The sequence below is a fragment of the Argentina anserina genome, chromosome 4 (assembly GCF_933775445.1).
Source record: "Argentina anserina chromosome 4, drPotAnse1.1, whole genome shotgun sequence".
In the NCBI taxonomy this organism is placed as follows: domain Eukaryota; kingdom Viridiplantae; phylum Streptophyta; class Magnoliopsida; order Rosales; family Rosaceae; genus Argentina; species Argentina anserina.
This window is the reverse complement of record NC_065875.1, coordinates 14207841-14230581: the sequence shown is the minus strand read 5'-3', so window position 1 is coordinate 14230581 and position 22741 is coordinate 14207841. Positions and strand designations below refer to the sequence as shown.

At 36.5% G+C, this 22741-nt stretch overlaps 2 protein-coding genes and 1 pseudogene across 3 annotated transcripts; all 3 read right to left on the bottom strand.

Moving 5' to 3' along the window:
* Window positions 1-327: 327 nt before the first annotated feature.
* On the bottom strand, window positions 328-1290 carry LOC126791856 (2-hydroxyisoflavanone dehydratase-like). The gene has a single exon (XM_050518350.1). The coding sequence runs from the start codon at window positions 1288-1290 to the stop codon at window positions 328-330; it is 963 nt and encodes a 320-aa protein (XP_050374307.1).
* Window positions 1291-2555: 1265 nt separating this feature from the next.
* LOC126791697 (cyclic nucleotide-gated ion channel 1-like) lies at window positions 2556-12171 on the bottom strand. 2 transcript variants are annotated; one of them, XM_050518160.1, is made up of 8 exons: window positions 12077-12171; window positions 11795-11900; window positions 11221-11665; window positions 10543-10740; window positions 5656-5969; window positions 4243-4366; window positions 3494-3769; window positions 2556-3223 (listed from the first exon to the last, which is right to left on the bottom strand). In XM_050518160.1, the coding sequence occupies exons 2-8, from the start codon at window positions 11815-11817 to the stop codon at window positions 2726-2728; spliced, it is 1878 nt and encodes a 625-aa protein (XP_050374117.1). In that variant the 5' UTR covers window positions 11818-11900; window positions 12077-12171; the 3' UTR covers window positions 2556-2725. The 2 variants fall into 2 exon arrangements, with proteins under 2 accessions (XP_050374117.1, XP_050374119.1); XM_050518162.1 differs by having other exon boundaries at window positions 11221-11662.
* A 4205-nt stretch (window positions 12172-16376) lies between these two features.
* On the bottom strand, window positions 16377-19089 carry LOC126792233 (2-hydroxyisoflavanone dehydratase-like; annotated as a pseudogene).
* Between the last annotated feature and the right edge of the window lie 3652 nt (window positions 19090-22741).

The window sequence follows — 22741 nt, the reverse complement described above, 5'->3', positions numbered from 1 at the left end:
ACAATTAAGAGATGAACAATACTATTTTCCATTCTGTTTTAATAGTTTGTTAATAGGTTCATCATGCTATGAACAACTCCCGGAAGTTCTAGACCATTACGTACACGTACATATATACACCGGACATGACAAGAAAATTCTGCAAGAAAATGCGTAGGATAAGCAACTCGAACACTTTGCTCAATTATTTTATCGATTGTATATGCATGAATGCATGAGAACCCAAATAGCCAATAACATTATTCGCATATAGCTAGTTCACAGCACGTGAAAGCTAGCTAGCCATCATATATAGCAGCATCGATCTATACTAGATATCTATAAGAACTATATCATAAAACAAGCCAAACGTTCGATCATTTTCTTTCTATTTTCAACCGATCCCTCGTCCGATATATGAAAGCAATGACCCTCTTCTTCCATTTCAAACAGCTCCAATTTTCCTTTCCACCCACTTTCCTTGACCAACTCATAATACCAAATATTTCGATCCCTCAGATCATCCTTGCCAGCAACACAAACAAGCAACTTCGAGCAGGCAAGCCCTGCCAGACTCGGAGCACCCAAACCCGCCGGGTTCACCATCGGATTATCAGTACCACCATCAGCAGAGGGATAGAATAAGTTCCAAACCTTATTAGCCAAAGAGTAGAATTCAGGTTTAGGCTCCGACCCAATTGGCTTAGAGCCCCAAAAATAAGCGTGAGACACAATTGCACCTAAAATTTTCACTCCTTCATGCAAGTTCTCTACCCCAGCCCTCATAGCAATGTTATGTGCAATATTACCACCAGCACTGTCTCCCCCAATGTAAAGTCTCTCGAAATCGCCGTAGCTGACAAGCCATGCTTCTTTCTTCGCGCCTTCATTGTCTTCATTCCTTGAGTGAGAAGCTACCCACTGAAGAGCAGTCCAACAATCTTCATAAGCAGCTGGAAGTAGGTTTTCTGGTGCGAGTCTGTACTCGACTGAGACCGCAACAACTTGCGCTTCTGAGACTAGTCGGTTGAGGTAACGGTGATGAAAGAATGACAAGGCAGATGAAACGCAAAATGCACCAGCGTGGAAGTAAACCAAGACCGGAAGCTTTCTGTTTTGGTTTTGAGGGAGGTAAAGGCGAGCAGAGATGGCTGGGATTTCTGAGATAGTGATGTCTTTGGACATCACCCCGGAATCAGTGGATGGAGGCACATAGTAATCGTGGACGATGAGGCGTTCCACTGTGCCATCTTTGTAAACCTTGATGACATTTGGGATCTCTTCGGCTATTTCTCTTACTGTGGATGCCATTAGTTAAGAGATGCAGAATGAATTAAGATTGTGAAGTTTATAGTGATGGATTAATTAGTTGTTGAGGAGGAGGTGCCTATAAATGGAGGCGATTGAGAAATATGGATGAACCAATTCACAATTAAGAAGATTGAGAAACGTGTAGGATACATAGATGTACATATATATATGCAAGTATCTTTATAGGAAAAATTAGTAGTCTCATTCAAGGGTTTTTGTGGCATCCATTGTACAAAGTAATTCATTTGATGAAACCAATAATGTATAATATACATCTTTTAAGAACGTATTTACTGATGACGCGAATATACTTCCCTTAGAAATTGAGGTGGAGGCAGAGGAAGTTGATATACTATACTCACTCATTCTAATCAGCCTTGTTAGAGGAGGACGGTGTGATTGGGGGTTTCTCAATTGGAATCGTCCATGTTGATCACGTCATGAAAATCCATATCTAGAAGAAAATTAACAATCAACTTAGGTAAATAAAAATAACTTTTATGTTTATTTCTGAAAATCATATGACAACTAAGATCGCAAAGTAGATGTGGGCCTAAATGTGTAGCCTAGATCGAGTTGGATCCCTCTTCTCAAGTTCTTGGTCTATGACTTACATTTATGAGAAGTTAAGAATGACGGATTAGTTGTTGAAGAGATGCCTATATAGGGAGGGGGTGGAGAAGTATGTAAGAAAAAGTTCACAATTGAGATGATAGAGAAACGTGTAGAAAACAAAGGAAATGCCTAGTTCAGGTTTGTTAGTTGACCCATCATCAATTTTTTTTCTTTTCAAGCAAACTTACCAGTCAGGTCAATTTCTCCCTCAAGCTTTATTAATTATGGCATCAATTCTACTAATCCAAAGTCATTTGATTAATTATTAATTAAACATACTTTTTCTATCACATGTTTTCATCTTAACCGTTTAGATTTTAGATCAATATAAGTATACATACATTTATACAAAATTTCAGCTAATTTAGTGACCGTTAATGTATTAAAATAAGTCACATTAATAAACGAATCAAAATTGTCAAACATAAACTATTCAAGTTATTACTGAGTAAGTCACGTTATGAATGACTTAACCATTTTTAGTTTGAAAAGAAAATTGCAAGGATAATCTACTTTTATGTATCTAGTAACTAAATGGCTAAACCCTAAACTATAAACCATAAACGGTCTTCAACAAGTATTCAACCAGATGATTCTCATTTGAAAAACTTCATTTACCAAACAAATTACTGTTTTCATTCACAGCTGATTATTGTTATAGTACAGTATTGACATATATGTTTTTAAAGTTGCACTAATACCAAGCTAACCCTTTATTCATTTCTAAATTGTTTTACGTGTGATTCATCATTCATCACATTACTTCATCTGGGTATCCCAACTAGAGGTGTAAACCCCAGAACTATAGTTACACAGAAAATCAATTATTAGAAGCCGGCATCAGTACCCTTGTGCTGCATTGTCGCCATTTTGATTGCAGGCTTAAAGCTGCCAAATGCTGGACGTGCTCCGAATCAGGATGCTCCTTGCGATGGTGCCACCAGAATTTAGAGAAAACACTTTTCAAGTAGTTAGCTCTTATACCAAATACTTCGAGTTTGGTTTGGCACTTCAAGGTTTTGGTTGAGATGGGAAAATCAGAAAATGACTTGAACTTTGCCCAGCTCAGTAGTTCCCCTCCATAGATATCACCTTTCTCAAGGCATGTAATCTTTAGGGAACCGCCACTTGCACTTTCATCAATATTGGTACAAGAACTAGTTGTATATGTCCATGCGATCCCTTGCGTAATGAAAAACAACATTTCAAGTGGCTCCCCTTGTTGAACTATACAGGAGCCCTCAGCATAGATCACTAGCTCAAGATGCTCAGATAGTGCTTTAAGTATTTCTTGACTAATACTTGTAAACACTGGTACCTACAAAAGTTACAAAAGTCTTCGTGAGTAAATTGTTAACAGATTCGATCTAATCTGATACCTTAGCAATTTTCAAACTGGCTTAAAATTTTATATATCTACTCATAGAGACCTTACTGCATGTAAAAACTGAAAGATTGGTTTATGCATGTGTGACTAATTTAAGAGATATGTAAGTGTAAGAACCCTCCATATAAGATCATGTGTTGTGATTTTTTTTTTGACAGATATAAGAGCTATGTTAGTGTAAGAACCCTCCATGATACTTACTTTCGTTAGAATGGCCAACTGTATGGTTCTTTTGTGTAGCGCAGGAAGTATAGACAAGAAATTGTTCATGTTCACATCTTTCTTTTCAACGAGATGCTTCTCCAAGGCTCGTGTGATCATCTCCTTGAAACACTGAAAATCAGAAAGGCTGTTTCTTTTTAACCACATATCTACGTATGGAGTCATCAAAATCATCTTCTGTTGAGCTTCAACCCGAGCTTCATGCTTAGCTTTAACCTCAGCTTGACGCTCAGCTTCTTGCCTCCTTCGTGACGACTGCATGCACGTTTAACCCATAGTTTTCAAGTAGATTGATCAAGTTCATTAGATATCAAAATAAATAAATATTAACATCCATTCTCAAATAATTAAGGAGTTTCTTCGATATTAACATCTTTCTCAAAAAAAGAAAAAGAAAAAAAAGGGGTATAACATCTATAGATTTTCTTAATATGACTTGCTTTTCGATAATTTTAAATACCCCGAAGTTCTCAATACACCACGTATTAAAATTTGTATTATACAATTCTACTAATTGCACAATTTAAAATACCTAAAATATCATTGGTCACAAAAACTATATATCATACTTAATATGATTAGTATAAAAATAAACTGTTAGTTTAACAGATTTGGTTCCTTCATTACCATATTAATATTTTTTACATTCAAAATATTATTATTATCATCATCATCATCCCAAGACGTGCTAGATATTCTCCTTCAGACATTGAGCCATCGACACTAACCTGGTTTCTTGATGCAATTGTATTGAGATATACTAAGAACAGCGACATGCCACATAGAGATATTAAAACGGAAAAGCTAATTTCCACAGCATTGAAACTAGTTTGAAGGTTTGATCCAAAAGAACTGCAAAACATGAAATAGCGAACCAATTGGTCAGATAACCCACACACAAACAATATATATTCTAACAATAATTGATGGACCTAAGCCAGCAATTCGAGAAGTTATTGATTGATCCAGAGTATAGTTGATATCTTCATTATATGTACGTATAGTTATACTATAGATTGACATGCATAACACATACGTGCATGGCCACTACACCAAGCTACGTACCAGCTTGGTACGTAATACTAATATTGAATATGTGAAACCCCAAGTGTGTTTCGGAACCCACCGGACCACTGGTTCCAATGATGTAGCTGTGTCGCTAATTTTAGTTAGTTGATCATTTAAAGATATATAGTAGATGTTAACTTTGAATGTTGTTTTTAGCCTATTATTATGGCTCTTACTATTGAGACCTCAAAATATTCTCAATTGCGCTCTATGTATTTTCAATTATTGAATTACATATATATCTCTTAACATAATAACAATTAGACCCGAACCTGAGATGAGACTCGAACAACAGCCCCAAATTTTGACCCAATTTTTTTTTTACCCACACACACACATATATATATATATATATATATTTGTATTTAGAGAGTTTATTAACTAAAGAACCTACAATTCTCTCAGTCATTCAATAAGAAATTCGGCGATTATTATACCAATTGCTGATTTCTAGACCATCATATATTAATATATAGAGAATTATTATCCGAAGAACCTATAGATTTGACTTCTTTTGTTTTTTTTTTTTGTTTTCATTGGTATCATTCACTATGAACACTTTCATGTGTTATGAGGATATGAGTAAATTATTTTAGAATATGGAAATTGTAGTTATATCTTATGATAATATCATATAATACAGATTTTACTATTTATTTGTATGTTTGCAAGTGGTGTTTATTTATTGAATTTTGTTTTTGAACCAAAATATTAGAGGACACAATTTTATAATGCCGCCTTAGGTCTTCAAATCTCAGGTCCGACCTTGATGACAATTAAGGACAATAGGTGTATAAATATATATAATTTATAGATTTTATTCAATTCAATAAATAACAGATTGACATATTTATTAATTTCCATATCAATTTTTATTCTCTAATTTTTCTACATAATTAAATTTATATTCAATAAGATCAAAACTGCACCTAAAATCGTTTATATGACTCAAATTACTATTAATATACATGTTTGAGCGCATACTATATACCATAATATAAATATATAATTACCACTAGTATGTTATCATTGTTACCATCTAGTTATATATTCCGTTTAAAACATAAGCTAACCTCAAATTGCGTAAGCTCCACCAAAAAGATTGCCAACATTTGAGTGGAAGATTTGTCGACCTTGTAATACGAGTCTGAATGCCGTAAAGATATATTCCAAAATCAAACAATGTCGGATCTGCTGGATTTGTCGGACATGCTTCCCTTATTTTACTGACATTGTAGTTTACCTTTAAGGAGAAGTCGGCCAAGGTAGAGCAACGGAAGTAATATCCAGTCTTGGATTCCCTACAACCGTTCACTTGTTCGCATGAGCTAACCCAACAACGGATCTCTCTATCAAGAGAAAGGACATACCACACAGCTCCGAATAGCTGCAAATTAATTAACCAGCAAAATAGGCTAAGTATATGAAATTAGGAAAAAGATAAATCAAACAAACAAGTGTGGTGATACCATGGTGGACATTTGATGGTACGTGCGTATGCAGCTAGCTGTTACCATAGAATTACTAAATTACAATGTCATTGTGTATACAATAAGAACATCTCCAACAACTTATGCAAAAATTCTCTATCATAAAAGATGAAATCACAAAATTTATATTAAAATTTTCACAAACTCCAACAACTTTTCTATATTATTTGATAAAATTATATGCAAATCTGCCAAATTTAATAAATATATAAAAATATTATATATTTATTTCAAGTAAAGAATATTAATATTTGACTTTATTAAGGTTTTTCCTTTTTAAGAGAGAGAGAGAGAGAGAGAGAGAGAGAGAGAGAATTGTAAAGACAAGTAATAAGGTTTATAGATTTTTCAATAAACAAATTATACAAGTTTTGAGAATTCTATAAATATAGAGATTTTCATTCTCTCTGATTCTCTCTCATTCTATATAGATGATGGTTTACATGAACTGTTTTTTTACAATAAAGATAATTTTAGTTTTACAAAAACTGTTAGAGATGCTCTAAATGAAAGAAAATATTAGTGTTATTTACTTATTATAGACGACTATACATGTTCATGCTTGCCAGAAGCTAACCTTCTAACAAGATGCAATTTTTAAAGATCGATCATATAAAATCTTGATCCACTGCATCCATCAGAAGATATTATCAATCATGTTTAGAGGCATTCATTAATAATTATTCTCCTTGAAAATCAAGACTGCCAATAGGAGAAGCTAACTAGCTGCAACTTCGACAAGTAGCTAGCTAACCTCTTTTTTTGGTAAAAGAACTCTCTACGAAGATCTATATGACAAACTGAATTTCATGCATGAATCACTTGCAGTGGCTCATTTTTTTTCGTGAGTAGAGTTTGATCCCCTACTTTTAGTTCTAATGGAAATACGTAGAAAATGTTTTAGTGCCTCAATGAAGTATTAAATTTAGCGCCTCAATCATATAAGACATGTCACGTCATCACGTCACTTAACTTATTAATATAATCATAACATATCATTTTTAAATAAAAGAAATCTTGAGATCATAATTTTTTACATTCTATATCTCTCAGATTAAGCGATGAGTCTCTATCTCGTCTTCACCCTAGTTTTGCTTCCGTCTCTCTCCTTGGTGGCGGGTGGTTCTAGTGATGATGGCTTCGGCCAGATTTAGACATCCAGGTGGGCTAGGCTGCCTCTCTTTTTGTCCCCCTCTTCTCAGCTGGCGAAGGTCGTCTCTTTAGAGGAGTGGCTCATTCGTTTCTCTATGGAGGGAGGTGATGACGTCGACCCCTATGGCTGGTGGGCTCGATCTGATTACAACGGTTGCCAATGGAGTGGTGGTTCGGCCAATGGGGGTGCTATCTCCCTATTTTGGGGACGTCGTCAACGTGGTTTCGATGGCGGTGGTATTTTTCCTCTATCGACGAGTCCAAAATTGGTTGAAACTGTTTTTGTCTTGGTCTTTGATGTCTTGGAAAGTCAGTGCCAAATCCATGGTGGAGAGGTTAGGTGCTCATGGTGGATGGCGGCAGTGTCGCAGCTCTTCACGGCTATGGGATGTTGTTAGTGCTAGGGTTCATGTTTTGGGCCTGGATTCTAGGCTTTGCCTTTGGGGTTGTTTGCTGGGCTTCTCTAGCTAGCCTAGATCCTTGAGATGCCCCCTCTGTGTAGGGTGGTTTCGGTTTTTTTTTTCTAAATAAGTGAGCATAGTCTTGCATTTAGGCATTTGGTTACTTGGTTACTTTCGGGGATTATACTATGGTTGTTGGCATTGAAACTATTAGGGTTATAAGTTCGTTAGGCTTAATTTGTTTCACATGGTTCTAACTTCATGCCCACAAGGTGGGTGTTCCATGTTCATGTTGACCTTCTACTTTTTAATATATTGATGACTTGATTGTATATTTTGATATTTTCAAAAAAAAAATCATACTCGTGTTATTAGTCCAATGACTATAGGTTACAGTATTATAAAAAATTGTGGTTCTTTTTTTAATTGTTTCTTTTTCATCATGATAATACTTTCAAAATGTAATTAAATTTGATATTTACGAAAGTATGTTTCAAAATTTATATATATATATATAATTTATTAAAATAAAACTATTTCATCCGAGAAAAATATAGATTTGTCTACGCATAATTCGTCCTAAATAATTTTGTTTTAATCTTAAAATTCGATAGAGAATACATGGTAATCATCAATATTATTCTAATTCACACTATTTGATGTAAATAATTTAAAAATATATATTTCTTGGTTAATCTTTGGAATTTAATCATTATAATAAGAAAATTGATACATAAAAAAATGAATAGTTAAATTCTAATAGAAAAAAGACGAATAATCTATTAAATATCGTAAGAAACCGTAGCCATTAATATAAGGGGAGATTATAAAAAAGTTCATTTAGATAATGATAATTAGAAAACAGTCAATCAATGTTTGAAAATTATAAAAAAGTCAACAACCTAAATCCCTTAAACCATAACCACTAAAATTGATGATATTTACATGAATGCCACTGTCTAAATTACTCTCCCTAAAAAATCAGGCCAGTTTAAATTAAAAAAACGCGGGCTTGACAACAACAGCTTTATCAAAACTAGCGGAGCACGGCGTGCGTCTGGATGTGACACCCTCGACAACATTGACGAGGATCAACATGGTGTCGCTGAGCTAAAACCGATGTCATCATTGAGAAGACCATCCGGACGACGATGCAGGAAGCCCGTCGCCGAAATCAACCTCCAGATCAACTCTTCTGATTCCACTCCCACGCCTCATCGACCCTTTCTTTCCCGACGTCGAGTTTGTCCTCGCCCTGCTCTTTCTTGTCGTCGACTCCACCACATTGTCTCCTCAACCCATCGCCATAACGACATCGTACAATGGTCTCAGGGTGGCGATTTGAGATTTTTTCCAGTGGAGATCTTGCCGAGTAGATTTGGTTTCAACCGGCGGGAGGTTGGAACTAAAGAGAAGACGACGCTGAGGACAGCTTGGCTGGTTAATGTAGGGCTGAGACTAGAATGGAGAAGATAGTGTGGGTGCCCAGAGCAGTTTTGGGTGCCCACATCAATTTATTTCTTTTTCTTTTTCACAATGTAGTCAGAATGAATAGATTAACTAGAATTAGGGAACCTTGAGCTTTAGTTTCGCCATAATTTCTTAGAGCACCGCCATCCACAGCGGCAACCCCTTTCGAGGGATGTTACGCCTTGTACGGTGATCGGTTTGGAGTTGGTAGGGTATCAAATGAAAGAGGGGAGAGAGATCTTTCCAATAGTACCAACCACTCTTAAATCCATCGTCAAACGGAAACGTTATGACGAGAATTAATAGAAGATGATGATGAAGAAGAAATGATAAAAATGTCCGGAAAATATTTTTAAAGTGATATTTTTTAATTTTTTTCTAAACTTGTTGATTATTTTCTAATTTATAATCAATTGAGATGACCATTTTATAATTGGAAAATAAGTGGTGATTTTTTTAATTTATGATGAAAAATGGTACTATTTTATAATTTTCCCTTAATATAATTCACATAAGCTAACTAAATTATATCGATAAAACCAATTTGATATGATTATGCCTCATTTGATATTATTATTATTTATAAATTAAATTTGACACATGCGTGAAGAAAGAAAAATGTAACTAAATATTTTATAAATCAATGATTAAATTTTGATTGACACAAAGATGAAATGTTTTATTAAATATCGTAATTTTAGCCATTTATATGGATATAATTATATTTTTATTTAAAATGATATATATTTAATTATTTTAATTGGTGACTTAGCGTGCCACATACTGTTAAATATCTATAAATCTTCGGGACTAACGAAATTTATTAATTTAGTGAGATATTAATATTCCGATAAATTAATAATATTATAATTTTTTGATTAATTAATAACTTATTAATTTATTAAGATATAATAAATATCGTGTTACACTTTTTCAAAGAAAAATAAGTTTTTACTTCGTTCATGCAATACATTGTTTAATTTTTCATGTATACTTTATTAAATATATTATTTTTTCTAATGTATTAACTGTTCAAATATTATATTGTTTGTTGATGATTCAATTAGTGAAAATCCTCTAATGAAATCCTCATAATTAAATGTTAAATTTATTATAAAATTATGTCATTATTAATTTATAAATTACATGAGGTCTATATGAATTCTCAAATATCTTTTATTTTATAAAATTAGTGAATTATTCATTTAGCTTTCAGCACGTTAGGTCCGAATCGGGACCAGTAAAAATTATTATTTTAACGAGGTTCTTAATTAATCAGATATTAATTTAACGAAGTTTTATTATACAATTGAGGCGCCAAATTTAGCGTCTTATTAAGACGTCATAGCAGTGCTCTATTTTATTGTTGTACTCGGTTACTCAATTGGTGAGTTTCCTTATACTGAAATTGAAAAAGAAAGAAATTAGAGCATGGAAATTAACTTACATGAGAAGTAATAATGAAGGGAAGAATTTCAAGTACATATCGTATAGGTCTAATCCATCCTCCTGTTTCAGATTTTGCTTCAAGATCCTTGATCAACATATAGGTAGCATGACCCCGTAGTGTAAATTGGATCACGTAGAAAAAAAGTAGAGGAATAGAACTCCCAACGCTTGAATATTTTCCAGTGATTATTATTGCCTGAAATTAAAAACAAAATATTATTTGCGCAGATGTATTAGCAATACCGTACATGAAGCGACTATATATAAAACTGAAAGTATGGCACCACTTTTTTTTTTATGGATAAAAGAAAGCAAAAAACAAAACTAGAACAAGAAACTATATATGTTCTACATTCATTCCAACTGAGTCCAACGAACGCTGGGGACTCGGAGATGAGTACACAGAAAAATCAGATATTCGGTTGGATGGAATCTCTTCGTCGAGAAGCATAAGTTGAATGGTCATTTTTTTCTTTTTATAATTTGTGGTGGCATATGCCATATGATACTATTTTATAATGTGTACTATTTTTTCTTTTCATTTTTTCTATTGTAAATTAAGCTCGTTGTAAAAATATGTGTAAATCGATAAAATCATACCACTATAATTCTACATAACCCATCAAATAATTTGCTTTAAAATAAAGACGAATTGCTTAATTAAACTCGATCACACCTGTGGAATGGGAATAGCAAGAAAAATGCTTTCCAATAGAAGGAAGAGCATTTGTTTGGTGGATGAGTGCTGCGAGTCAGATGAATTCTTCCTGTTGCAAAACCTCCGTAAATGTTTAATAGCATCCATTGCATAAAACAGGTCCACTGCTGATCGTAAAGCAAGAAAAGTTGCCACCAACTTCGGGTTAAGAGAGTAGCACATATTGGAATCATCATCATTGATGACCGGAATGTAACAGTACAAAGGATCAAGAAGAAGAGCAAATGAACATGATATCATGAAAGTATACTTCCATTCTCGAGTCAATCTGGTTGGCTGGAGTAAGATTCGTAAACAATTAAGAAAATTTGTGCGCCAACTTGTTTTTGGTGATCCATGTCCTCCATCATTTTTTGAAGATACCACCTCGTCTGGAATATCAATTTCATGCAGAGCTAGCCTGCTGAACAAGAGAGTTGCGTTTCATCGATCTCAATATGCATATGCTTTGAGAATTATGTATGTAAATTCATTTTAACTGTACAATTAATTATGATCGAACTAGTTAACAAAATAAAAAAAGTGTACTAACCCCGACTCATCCGATACTCTCATCTCTTGCGACTGATGAGTAATAAAATTAAGCTTAAAATTATGCTACAGTACTTTCCAGAACTCCAGATCGATCAATTATCCCCCTGAAGACAAAAGAGCAGATTGCATTGGCATGATCAAACTAGGATATCCTTTTTTTTGTTTTTTTTTGTTTTTCCTTTGTATATGCCTCAGATAAGGATATGTATTGGCTCTACCTGTTAGGTTAACAAGGACAACAAAAAACTCCGTTCAAACAAAATCGATCAGAGAAACTTACCACTGCATTGAGTGATTCCAGTATGCACTGGTTCATGTAGATTACTAGCTAGCTCAATGGTCATTATATAGGGTAGTATGTATAGCTTTGGTTGCCAGATTGGCTTTCTGACAGAAGGGGCAAAAAAAAAAAGACTTTGAATGGTTCATGATGGGGCTGATTCTCCAAGTCTTTTCCTTCTAATTGTAAAAACGTTCTCACTTCTCACTCATCTAGTTTTGCGGGTCAAAAGTTGACTATCACCGGGTGATATCAGGCAAAGATTATAATCAATTTCTATAGTAAACTAAACCATTAAACGAGTACTATTATAATCCAAATAGCTTAGTTAATTAAAACTAGCAACTCACACATGCTTTGTATGTGCAAATTATTTATTTTTAAAAAATTAAAGAAAAAAAATATGGTTGATTTTGCAGAAAGATGTTGGTTATAAAAAGTGTAGTGAGAGAGAAAATAAGGTTATGAAATGAATTTATTTTATTTTTATAATTAACAAATATATTGAAATTTTATAAATTGTCCTTATGATTTTATTTGTTCACAAATTTATTTTAATCTATCAGACTTTTGGTAAAAAAATTGTTTTTGTTAGTAAGCAATGTTTGGGTTATTAGAGTATTGATGTCTGTGAAAATACGTTAATAATAGTTTATAAAGTGATATATATAAAAACCTGAAATACAGTCAAATAACTTCTACTAACTTCTCATATCATATTTTTCTCCACCAAAAACTGAAAAAAAAAACAATAATTCCCACATGCATCGCATCCGTGTAATGATTAGTATAAATAATCTATAGACATTCCAGGTGGGGATGCTTACTTTATATGTTTCACAAAAACAATTTGGGTCGTATGCTCGCTGCACGATGGCTAATCACCCATATGAGAAAAAATATAACGCTAAACTTATGACCAAGACTTTGTACTCAAAGTTCAAACAACTATTCCTTAAAAAAAAAAAAGAGTTCAAACAACTAGTGGACTTTCGTGAAATAGTTGTATGGTATGATCAACCATCTTGGAAATATTAACGCTCTGAAAAATAGATTTCGATGAAAATATTAAATTATGAAAAACTTCAACACAAATAATTGATATTATTTGAAATTAGTTAGAATTGTTATATATTTTAATGTGCATGAATTAAACATAAAACCATCCTAGCGCACACTACTAGAAATTAGGCTTGAGGGGACATATATTATGTGTGCATATTGCTACCTATAGTGACATATATATGTCTCTATTGGCCAAATGGGACAATTAGTGCAAATGTGTCTTTTGAATGTGTTCCTATTGCTAACTTAGACACTTAATTTATGTGTCCCCAAATATAAAGTGGGTCTCATGGTATCTCAAACACAAACTATAGTACAAATACCAAGCATGTGTATAGATACACTACACCAATTAGGGACACTTATATGTTCATAAATGTTGGAAGAGGACAACAAAGTAGTACTACATACTTCAAGTGATGACAAGGCAGGTCAGATCGTTGATGTGGGGGAAGAGACTGGTCTTGTATGTACATTTTTAACTAGTTGATCAGTGTTCAATTCTCCACCTTTCGACATGTCAGGCACTTGCTCGTCATGTCGAATACTTTCAGAATTGGTAACAGATTCCTCAACTTTGGTAGGTTCAATAGATTGAACCACTTCTTGCGTTTTTAGAGTATCTTCTATCTGATGCTGGATTTGGTCGGTGACAAGTTGAGAATCCTATTCAGTGGGGTTTCTGTAAATCATGACACCATCTTCAAGTTCTCTAAATTGATCTTCATAAAAAACATTTTGCTCCTCCTCACTCAGAGATACCGCAGGAGAAAAATAGCATATGTCTTCACTAAATGTGACATCTATGGTGACATGGAACAATTGAGAACAAGGATGGTATCACTTATAACCTTTCTGGTGGGATCCATAGCCAACAAACACACACTTGAGGGAACAAGCCTCCAACTTCGATCTCTAATTTTCGTAGAGATGAACATAGGCTACACATCCAAAGACACGAGTAGGAAGTTTATTGAATGATGGAATGGTAACATGTTCAGACAACACCTCAAATGGAACTCTATTATGAAGAACTACATATGGAATCTGATTGATGAGGTGAGAGGCACATAGTACAACTTTACCCCAGAGATACTTGGGCAAATTGGCACTGAGTAAGAGAGCTTTTCCAATATCCAATAGGTGTCGATTGTTTCTCTCTAATACTACATTTTGTTCTGGTGTTTAAGGACATGTAGTCTGATGAATAATTCCATATTGTTGAAAATAGTCACGGAAAGAATGGTTAACAAATTCCCCTCCATGGTCAGATCTAAATATTATCACACAAGCATCATACTGAGTTCAGATGAGATTATGAAAAGCAGTGAAGGCAGAAAACTCAACATCCCTATTTTTCAATAACATAACCCAAGTTATTCTTGTAAAGTCATCAATAAACAAAACAAAGTACTTCATTCCTGTTAACGTTAAATTCTTTGAAGGCCCCCATACATCAGAATAAATAAACTCAAACGGTATAGAACAAGAAGAAAAACTAGAAGAATAGCTGGACTTATGACTCTTGGCAAACAAACAAGTTTCTCAATGGAGACTCAATTCTTTTATTCCAACAAACAAAGATGGCATGGACTTCTTCATGACCCTAAAGGATGGATGACCCATTCGACGGTGCCATAACCAAATTTCTTTTACTCGATCATAACTCAATGTCAAGGCAACATTTGGTGATGGTGCTCTGACTCCCTCGTTGTATATGCAAGCCAAGTGAAAGATTCTTCTCTTCATATCTCCCATGCCTATAATCGCATGAGCTGACAAGTCCTGAATGATATATACATATGAAAAAAGGTTACAAAGTAATTTTTTTGTGAATTCAATTGAGAAAACAGACAATAAGTGATGAGATAGAGCAGGAACAAATAAGACGTTATTGAACACAGTAGTTGGAGTAACTTGTACTCAAACTGTGACTGGCAAAGACACCCCATTTGAATTCGGCACTTTAGGTATGGGAGATAGAGACAGACTCGAAAATAAAGACTTATCAAATGTCATATGGTCAGATGCACCAGAATCAATTATCCATGTATCACCACCAGTAAAGCCAGAAATTTTTAATGAAATACCAATTTTACCTCGTTTCTCTTGAGAACACATACTTGTATTGAGGTCTTGTCCACCTACTCCATAGAAATTAGGTTCTTGAATCAACTGAATTACAGACTTGCCTCCACGGCTCTTATCATAGGTGGCTCCTTGATTTGTTTTCTTAGGGCATGAGGTCTTGTAGTGTCCAAATTCCTTGCAATACAAGCATTGTAACTTTGTGATATTTGATCATCAAGCAGGTTGAATCAAAAGTTCACTGTTTTTGTTCTTGGCTTTCCAATCATGTTGAGGTTTGGTTAGACAATGAGGCTGGAGATCTTGGTATGTAACTCATTTGCACTAGACTGGTTGGACTCATCTTTACATAAATAAGCATAAGCTTGTTCCAAGGTTGGTGATGTGGCTTGTTGCAACAGTTCTCCCTTAGCATTACCAAATTTTGAGTCCAATCCATTCAAGAAGATATGATCTCGCATCTTGTCTCGAGACTTGTTGTGTGTGGCAATATCCAGGTCACACACCATATGGTTGGGGTCCTTTTCATCCAACTCTTGCCAGATAGCCTTCAAGCTGGCATAATAGTCTACAAGAGGTTTACCAGCTTGAGTAGTTGCAAACCCTTAACATGTCAAATCATTAACTCTTGCAAAATCACTTGCATCATAGTATGTGGTTGCAACTGCATCCCAAATTGCTTTTGACGTTGTATATCTTGGAAATAACAACATGATTGGTCTTGTTAATGTAATATATTGCCGTGGGTAAATACATTTTACTACTTGAATATGATCTTCGCTACATGTCCTTGTAATCCTTCATGTCACAAGCAACAACAACTCGTCAGAGCGAAGACTATGGTGGCATGGTCTTCAACTATTCAATGCCTAAGTCAGATAAGTGGTAATTCCTACAGAGTAATAGTATTGGGTTCATATCACTTACCTAAAGTAGTAAAGAGCTTGGCCTTTAATAGCTGAGTAAAGCAGAGCTAGGCATCCATTTCCCGATGTGGTATTTGTTCCACTTAAAAGTGCTCTATGCATATCTCTTTTGGATGCAAGTGTGGGCGCCTCCACAATGGGTTTGGGCCGCGGCGCAGCCCATCACGTAGCTAACATGGTTGGCTTGGCGCCTGCGTAGCAGGTTTGCGCTGTACTTAGGCCTATTTGTATTGTTCGCAATGCTGATTGTGGATGGGCATAAGCCTATGCCAATAAGTTCCCCCAAGTTCCCAGTCTAAGAGACAATTCATGGTTGGGGAGTTAAAATAAGCGCTTTGCCACAACCAGTATTGTGCGGGGACCGCTGGGCCCACCCAGAGTCCCCCCACTCCCCAGTTAAGGAATGGCTCTGCCTTGTTGCAAAGTGTGAAGGATCGTATTGGTTTGGGCGGTTGTACGTTGGAAAGAATGTTGCAGCCAGTGAGCGCAATGGTGCATAAGACGACTTTAAGCCTCTGAGGGAGAATGTTGCCTTTGAGCGCAATGGCGCATAAGGCGGCTTTGAGCGCAATGGCGCATAAGGCGGCTTTGAGCCTCTGAGGGCTACTGAGGCCTTTGAGCGCAATGACGCGTAGGACGTCTTTGAGCTTCTCAGGGTGAATGTGGGTGGCTTTGAGGCTTTGAGGGCGAATGCGGCCTTTGAGCGCTATGGCGCGTAGGATGGCTTTGAGTGCACACTATGACAACTGATGTGATTGACGAGTGATTTGCGCTTCTTGTGTCCCATGTTGATACGTGTTGCACATACAATGGTTGGGCGTGCGGAGGACATTTCGTGTCTGTCATTGCGTGACGTCAGCGGTCTTCGTCATTGTGCCTCATCTTCTTAAAACATCGCCTCGGTAAGGGGAAGCCATGTGTCGTGTTCTTATGCTTTACCGTATGAGATGGACATTTGAGATTTGGGTAACTAGTATAAATGGTGAAGGGGAAACGAGAGAAGGGTTTCACTCTGATTTTTCTTCCTCAGTTTGAATTCATTCAAATTCTCCATTTTCCTCCTCTTCGTGACCGTCACCATTTCCTTCGGCCTTGTGCTTGGATTGTTTTGAGTAGCATCTGCAAGTATGTTATGTTGATTTTCCTTGCTTTGCTTTTTCTGTTGTTTTTTGTTTGAGTTGGATTTGTCCAAATCTGAGGTTTTGGGAGTAGGGTTTATGGTGTTTTTTGCTTGAGTTCTTGTTTTGGTCTGGTTTGATCTTTGGTGATGGGTTTTTTGGCGGTTTTATGCGTTTGTCTAGCGACATTTGGTGCTGCCTGGCCTCGGGGTTAGATTGCCGGAGATTCCCCAAATCTGGGTTGTTGTTCTTGGTGTTCGTCATTTCATGACTGTTTGTTTTTTCTGGGGAATCCCTCTGGGTTAGATCTGATTTAACTCTCTAACTTCTAGGTTAGGTTATTCGTGTTGTGTTGTGGGGTGGATGCCCAGCGTGATTGTTATTTCCGATAGTGATCCACATCTGCTAAGGTTTTTTAGTCGTCTTTGAACACAACATAATTGTGGACTAGCAGCCCCGAAGCACGCTATCAAGAGTTAGTTGGTCGCGTCAATCATCGAGGCTGCACGCGTCATCGCACAACTGTGTTTGCCGAGGTGTTAGCACATTGGGATAGCAGTTCGAGTTCATCCACATCAATGAGTTCGGGCGGGCAAGTGGAGGCCGTGGTTGCCGGAAGTGGGGTTGGGTCGTTGGATCAACAATTTCTGGTTCGGCATATCAGCATCAACTCTTGGAAGGAAGACTCTGGCCGAGATCAATGGATTTTGCGAAATGATGATACTTCTGATACTGGATCATTAAGCACTGGGAGTACAAATGGAGTTCCCATTAGTCGTTCAACTGAGCCATCCTTGTAAACTCGTACAAATGGGATTAGGCCCTTCTCTACCTTCTTTTCTTCCACCTTGAGAAAATCAACCAAATTCTTTGTCAAGTCCTTGGCTTTCTGAGCCTTAAAGTTCAGAATATGAAACGCATGATCCTCTCCTTCCACGTCCACTAACTCTGCCTCTCCTTTCCACCCACTTTTCTTCACGGTACGTAGTACCGAATGCCTCTAAACTTCAATCCATCATGTTCCGAGACGCTCACAAGCAACTTGGAACACCCAAGTCTTGCCAAGCTTGGTGCCCCTGGAGCAAGAGGATTGATCAATGGATTATCAAGCCCGCCAGGTGCTGAAGGGTATACAAAGTTCCAGAGCATAGCTGCCAAATCCTTTTCAGGATCTTGACAAGGGTCTTCCGCAATAGGCTTGGAACCCCAAAAATAAGGGTGTGTGAGAGAGGTCCCCAATATCTTCAAACCACTAGGCAAGCCCTCTTTGCCAACTCTCATTGCCAAGTTATGAGCAATGTTAGCTCCTGCACTATAACCTCTAAGAAAAAAAATGCTCTGGGTTGTCGTGATTCGTCAACCAAGGCTCTTCACTGATGTCATTTTCAATGAAGTGAGAAGCCACCCATTGCAATGCAGCCCAGCAATCTTTATAGCCGGCGGGAAGAGAGTGCTCAAGAGCCATCCTATACTCCATAGAAACAGCAACAACCCTAACCTGGGACACCAAGCCATCGAGAAACATGTGGGGATCAACAAAGAAGGCGGATTCAATGCAGAAACCTCCACCATGGTAGTAAACCAAGATGGGGAGTTTCTCAAGGGGCTGCTCATCATCGAGTTTTGGGAGGAAGATTCTAGCTGAGATCAAAGGCTTTTCTGAAATGGTGACATCTTTGGATGAGACTCCGGAGACTGGATCATTGAGCAGTCGTGCTTTATAAGGAGTACCCAGTAGTCTTTCAACAGAGCCGTCCTTGTAAACAAGGACAAATGGGATCACCTCTCTGTCTATCTCCTTGGCAAGGGAACCCATTGTCTCAAGTGTTCATGGACTTTCATCAAATATGACTTCTCTTATACAGTGTAATCCTAATCATATCCACCTTTCTTTTTAGCACACCTGAACAGCTACAAGTTTATCAAATTTGTTCTTAATTGAAAGTTGGTTTTGCTGCTTTCAAATGTCAACCACCATTAATTCGCAGAAGGAAGATCGAACAGGGAGCTAGTATGACACCAACACCTTTGAACCCCCAGTCACACGAAAGAAAGAATGAATGACAATTTAATCTTGTGAAGAACAGAAAATCAGCTGTACCCTAAAAATCGAGATAAGGACACAGTACCGGAGGTTCTTCCCTTCACCCTGTGGAGGTTCACCTTGTAGTACTTAACGGCGCTTGTGTATCACGCGCTAACAAACCAAGATCAGAGAAAATATGAAGAAACGGCCAAAAGATTGTCGTTAGTCATAGGTCAATTTTTTGTTAATTTTGCTTTTACTATGATCATGCCTAACTCACGTGGTGCTCTATCTATATGAGTATATCTCTATAATTCCCCAGATCTCCCATCTGATCTTCTCTCAACCTCCTCAGTTTTCTTTTCTCTCAGCCTAATGGTCCCTGCCGAGATCGAGATCTGTTGCTTCATTCGAGTATTAGGATTACCATATCAAGGTCTGAGAACATAAAAGGAAGAAGGGAGACCTGCCGAAGCTTGATGGCGGAGTTGGAATCGTCCGATTGTTCAACACTGCCTCAATTCCAATCCGAGAGAAATCAATCTCAAGCTTCACATGAAAACAGTGGGTCTTGTAAAGGGAGAAGAGAGGAATATTTTGGTGGTGGTGCGCCAATTTGGTTTGGTCAGACAGTGGTGGCGCGGGGTTAAGAAGCTAGACCGAACACGGTGTCATTGCAGCAAAGAGAGAAAGGAGAGAGACGAACAACACTTCAACTGAGGAAGAATGAGAAGAAGTGGGATTTTTTAAGTAAAAAGAAATGGGCTCGGGTCTAATTCTTAAGCCCTAATTAAAAACCCAAATTGAAAAACATAATTTTCAAAAAAACATTTAAAACCAAAATATAACTTTTTAGAAATTCTAAAAATTAAGACCAAGCGTTGGAAAATATTCTGACAACACTTAATTAATCCTATTATGTAGATAATCGATATTTTAGAAATCTCGAGTATCACATTCGTCTTCGTTCGGGTCTCGATCTACGCGGTTAATCATAATTAACACAATACTTCTCTAAAATGAGCCGTGTGCAAATTAACAATATTTTAAAATTTCTACATAGGTTGATAGAGCGGATTATCACGAGACCGTGGTAATTTGCGGAGATTTTTTCAACCATTGGAACCATTTTTTTATGATTTTCAAAGATTTATTTACCAAAAGTCAAAAAAGACATGCGGCGCACTGGTGGTCACTCATTTGCCCGGGATTAGAGCCGCTGCCATAGGTGATTTGGCCGGAATTAGAGCTGGCTCCATGATGAAATAGAGCAGTGGTTGTCGGGGTGGAAGACAGCGTGTTGTTCTGCGCGTCAAAGGCCAAGATCCGAGCCCGAAGTTCAGTGAAGGACGGAAGGGGTGGGTGTTGGGTGAGAGCAGTCCTGAGCATCATATAATCAGATCCATGACCATGAAGGGTATCAATGACTAAGTCACCATCGAAGACTGGTTGATTGATGGAAGCAAGGGAATCGACAATGCATTTGGCATGTTGCAGGTAATCATCAATGGATTGGGTACCCTTTTGGAGGTCAAATAACTGGAGCTTGAGGCTGATGGAACTAGCAAGAAAGGCTTGAGAAAAATGGCAAGCAAGACAATCCCAAATGCCTTTGGAAGTTTTGATCCCAACAACAAGTTGAGCGACAGGTTCGGAAAGAGAGGCCGTGAGAAGACTCCTAATGGACTGATCAACAAGGAACCGTGCTTTGTGTTTGGGATTGGGGGCAGTGGTCGCAGCTGTGTCACCTGAAGCAGCGACATCGATGGTGGGAGAAGGAGCGGGAATGGAGCCGTCTATATAGCCCCAAAGATCAGTGCCATTGAGATAGGATTCAATTGGTTGAAGCCAGATGAGATAATTGGTTTTTGTGAGTTTGGGAAATTGGGAGGTATTGGGGACGATGGAATTGGAGGAAGAGGAAGCCATGAGGACAAAGAAGAAGGACAGGTAAGGAACTTTTAGGCTGATACCATGTAGAAATATATTTCCTTATGAAACTGTTTACAATATATAGTTGTGATTGAAAAGCTATTATAGAAGGATATAAACATAAGTAATTACATAGAATCAAGTCAAAGAATCAATAACAATCAATCACACAATTAGTGTTGATATGATAGATGAAATCACTCTCATGATTTGAGCAGAGAGGAAGAGGTGGAGCTCATCTCGCTAATATCTACCTTATTTTCTATTTTGATTTTTCAATTGATTTCGTAACTTTAAAAACTCTTTAAAAATAGTTCAAATGCCCAAAAAATTCCACGAAAATTACTACACAATCTTAGTGACACACTATTTACTCATATAAAATTTTATGGAAAACTATATTCAGGTAACAGAACCGCTCTTAGGAATAAATGAGAAATAAAGAGTTAATCATGTGGATCGAGATCCTAACCTTTGCAAAAATTGATGAATTTTCTATCACAACTAAAGCTATGGCGACAATATCCTACGTTTCATTTTTCGAAATTTTCTTTCGACATTATAGTTAGTTTGTAAACATATACATTTCTACAAAAACAAACTATAAAAAGTTATGCCACATTAACATGCATGTTATGATTCACGAAACTAAACTCCGACCATTGGATGTGATCGCCACACCAAAATATGGCTACAATATGAAATTAACCAATTTCTCTCTTCATTCGGCTCTCGATCTACGCGATCAACCCTAATTAACACAGTACCTCGCTAAAAGGAACCGCGTGTGCAATTAAAAATATTTTAAAATTTCTACATGGCTTGATAGAGAGGATAATCACGAGACCGTGATAATGTTTGGAGAATTTTTCAACCATTAGAATTATCTTTTATGATTTTTCAAAGATTTCAAATCATTTAAAATTTACCAAAAGTCAAAAAAGGACACGCGGCGCATTGGTTGCCACCCATTTGTCTTCATGATTTTCTGTTTTGATTTTTCATTTGATTTCACAACTTTAAAAATTCTTTTAAATTAGATCATATACCCAAAATATTCCGCAAAAATTACTACACATTTTCATTGACGAGCTCTATCTACTCATATAAAATTTTACGGAAAATTACATTCGGGTAACACGACATCTCTTAGGAAAAAATAAGAAATAAGGAGCTAATAGTGTGGATCAAGACCCAAACACTAGCGAAAACTGATGAATTTTCTACCACGACTAAAGTAAACTATGAAGATGAGGTTAAATGTGTGTTATTGATGAGGTCATTCATGTTTGAGTATAATCACTTCGAAATGTAATAGTTTGTTTGAAACCTACTATAAAGGTTATAATATAAAGGTCAGACGAGGTCCAAAGTGAACTAAATTTTTACAAAGTGTCTAAATATAATTAATGATCATATTGTTTGGTGCCGATTATTTCCAAAATGTTTTTTTTCCATATTCTCTCTTCATAATGTCAAAAAGGTTGTTAAGTAAACTACTTTTAATTTT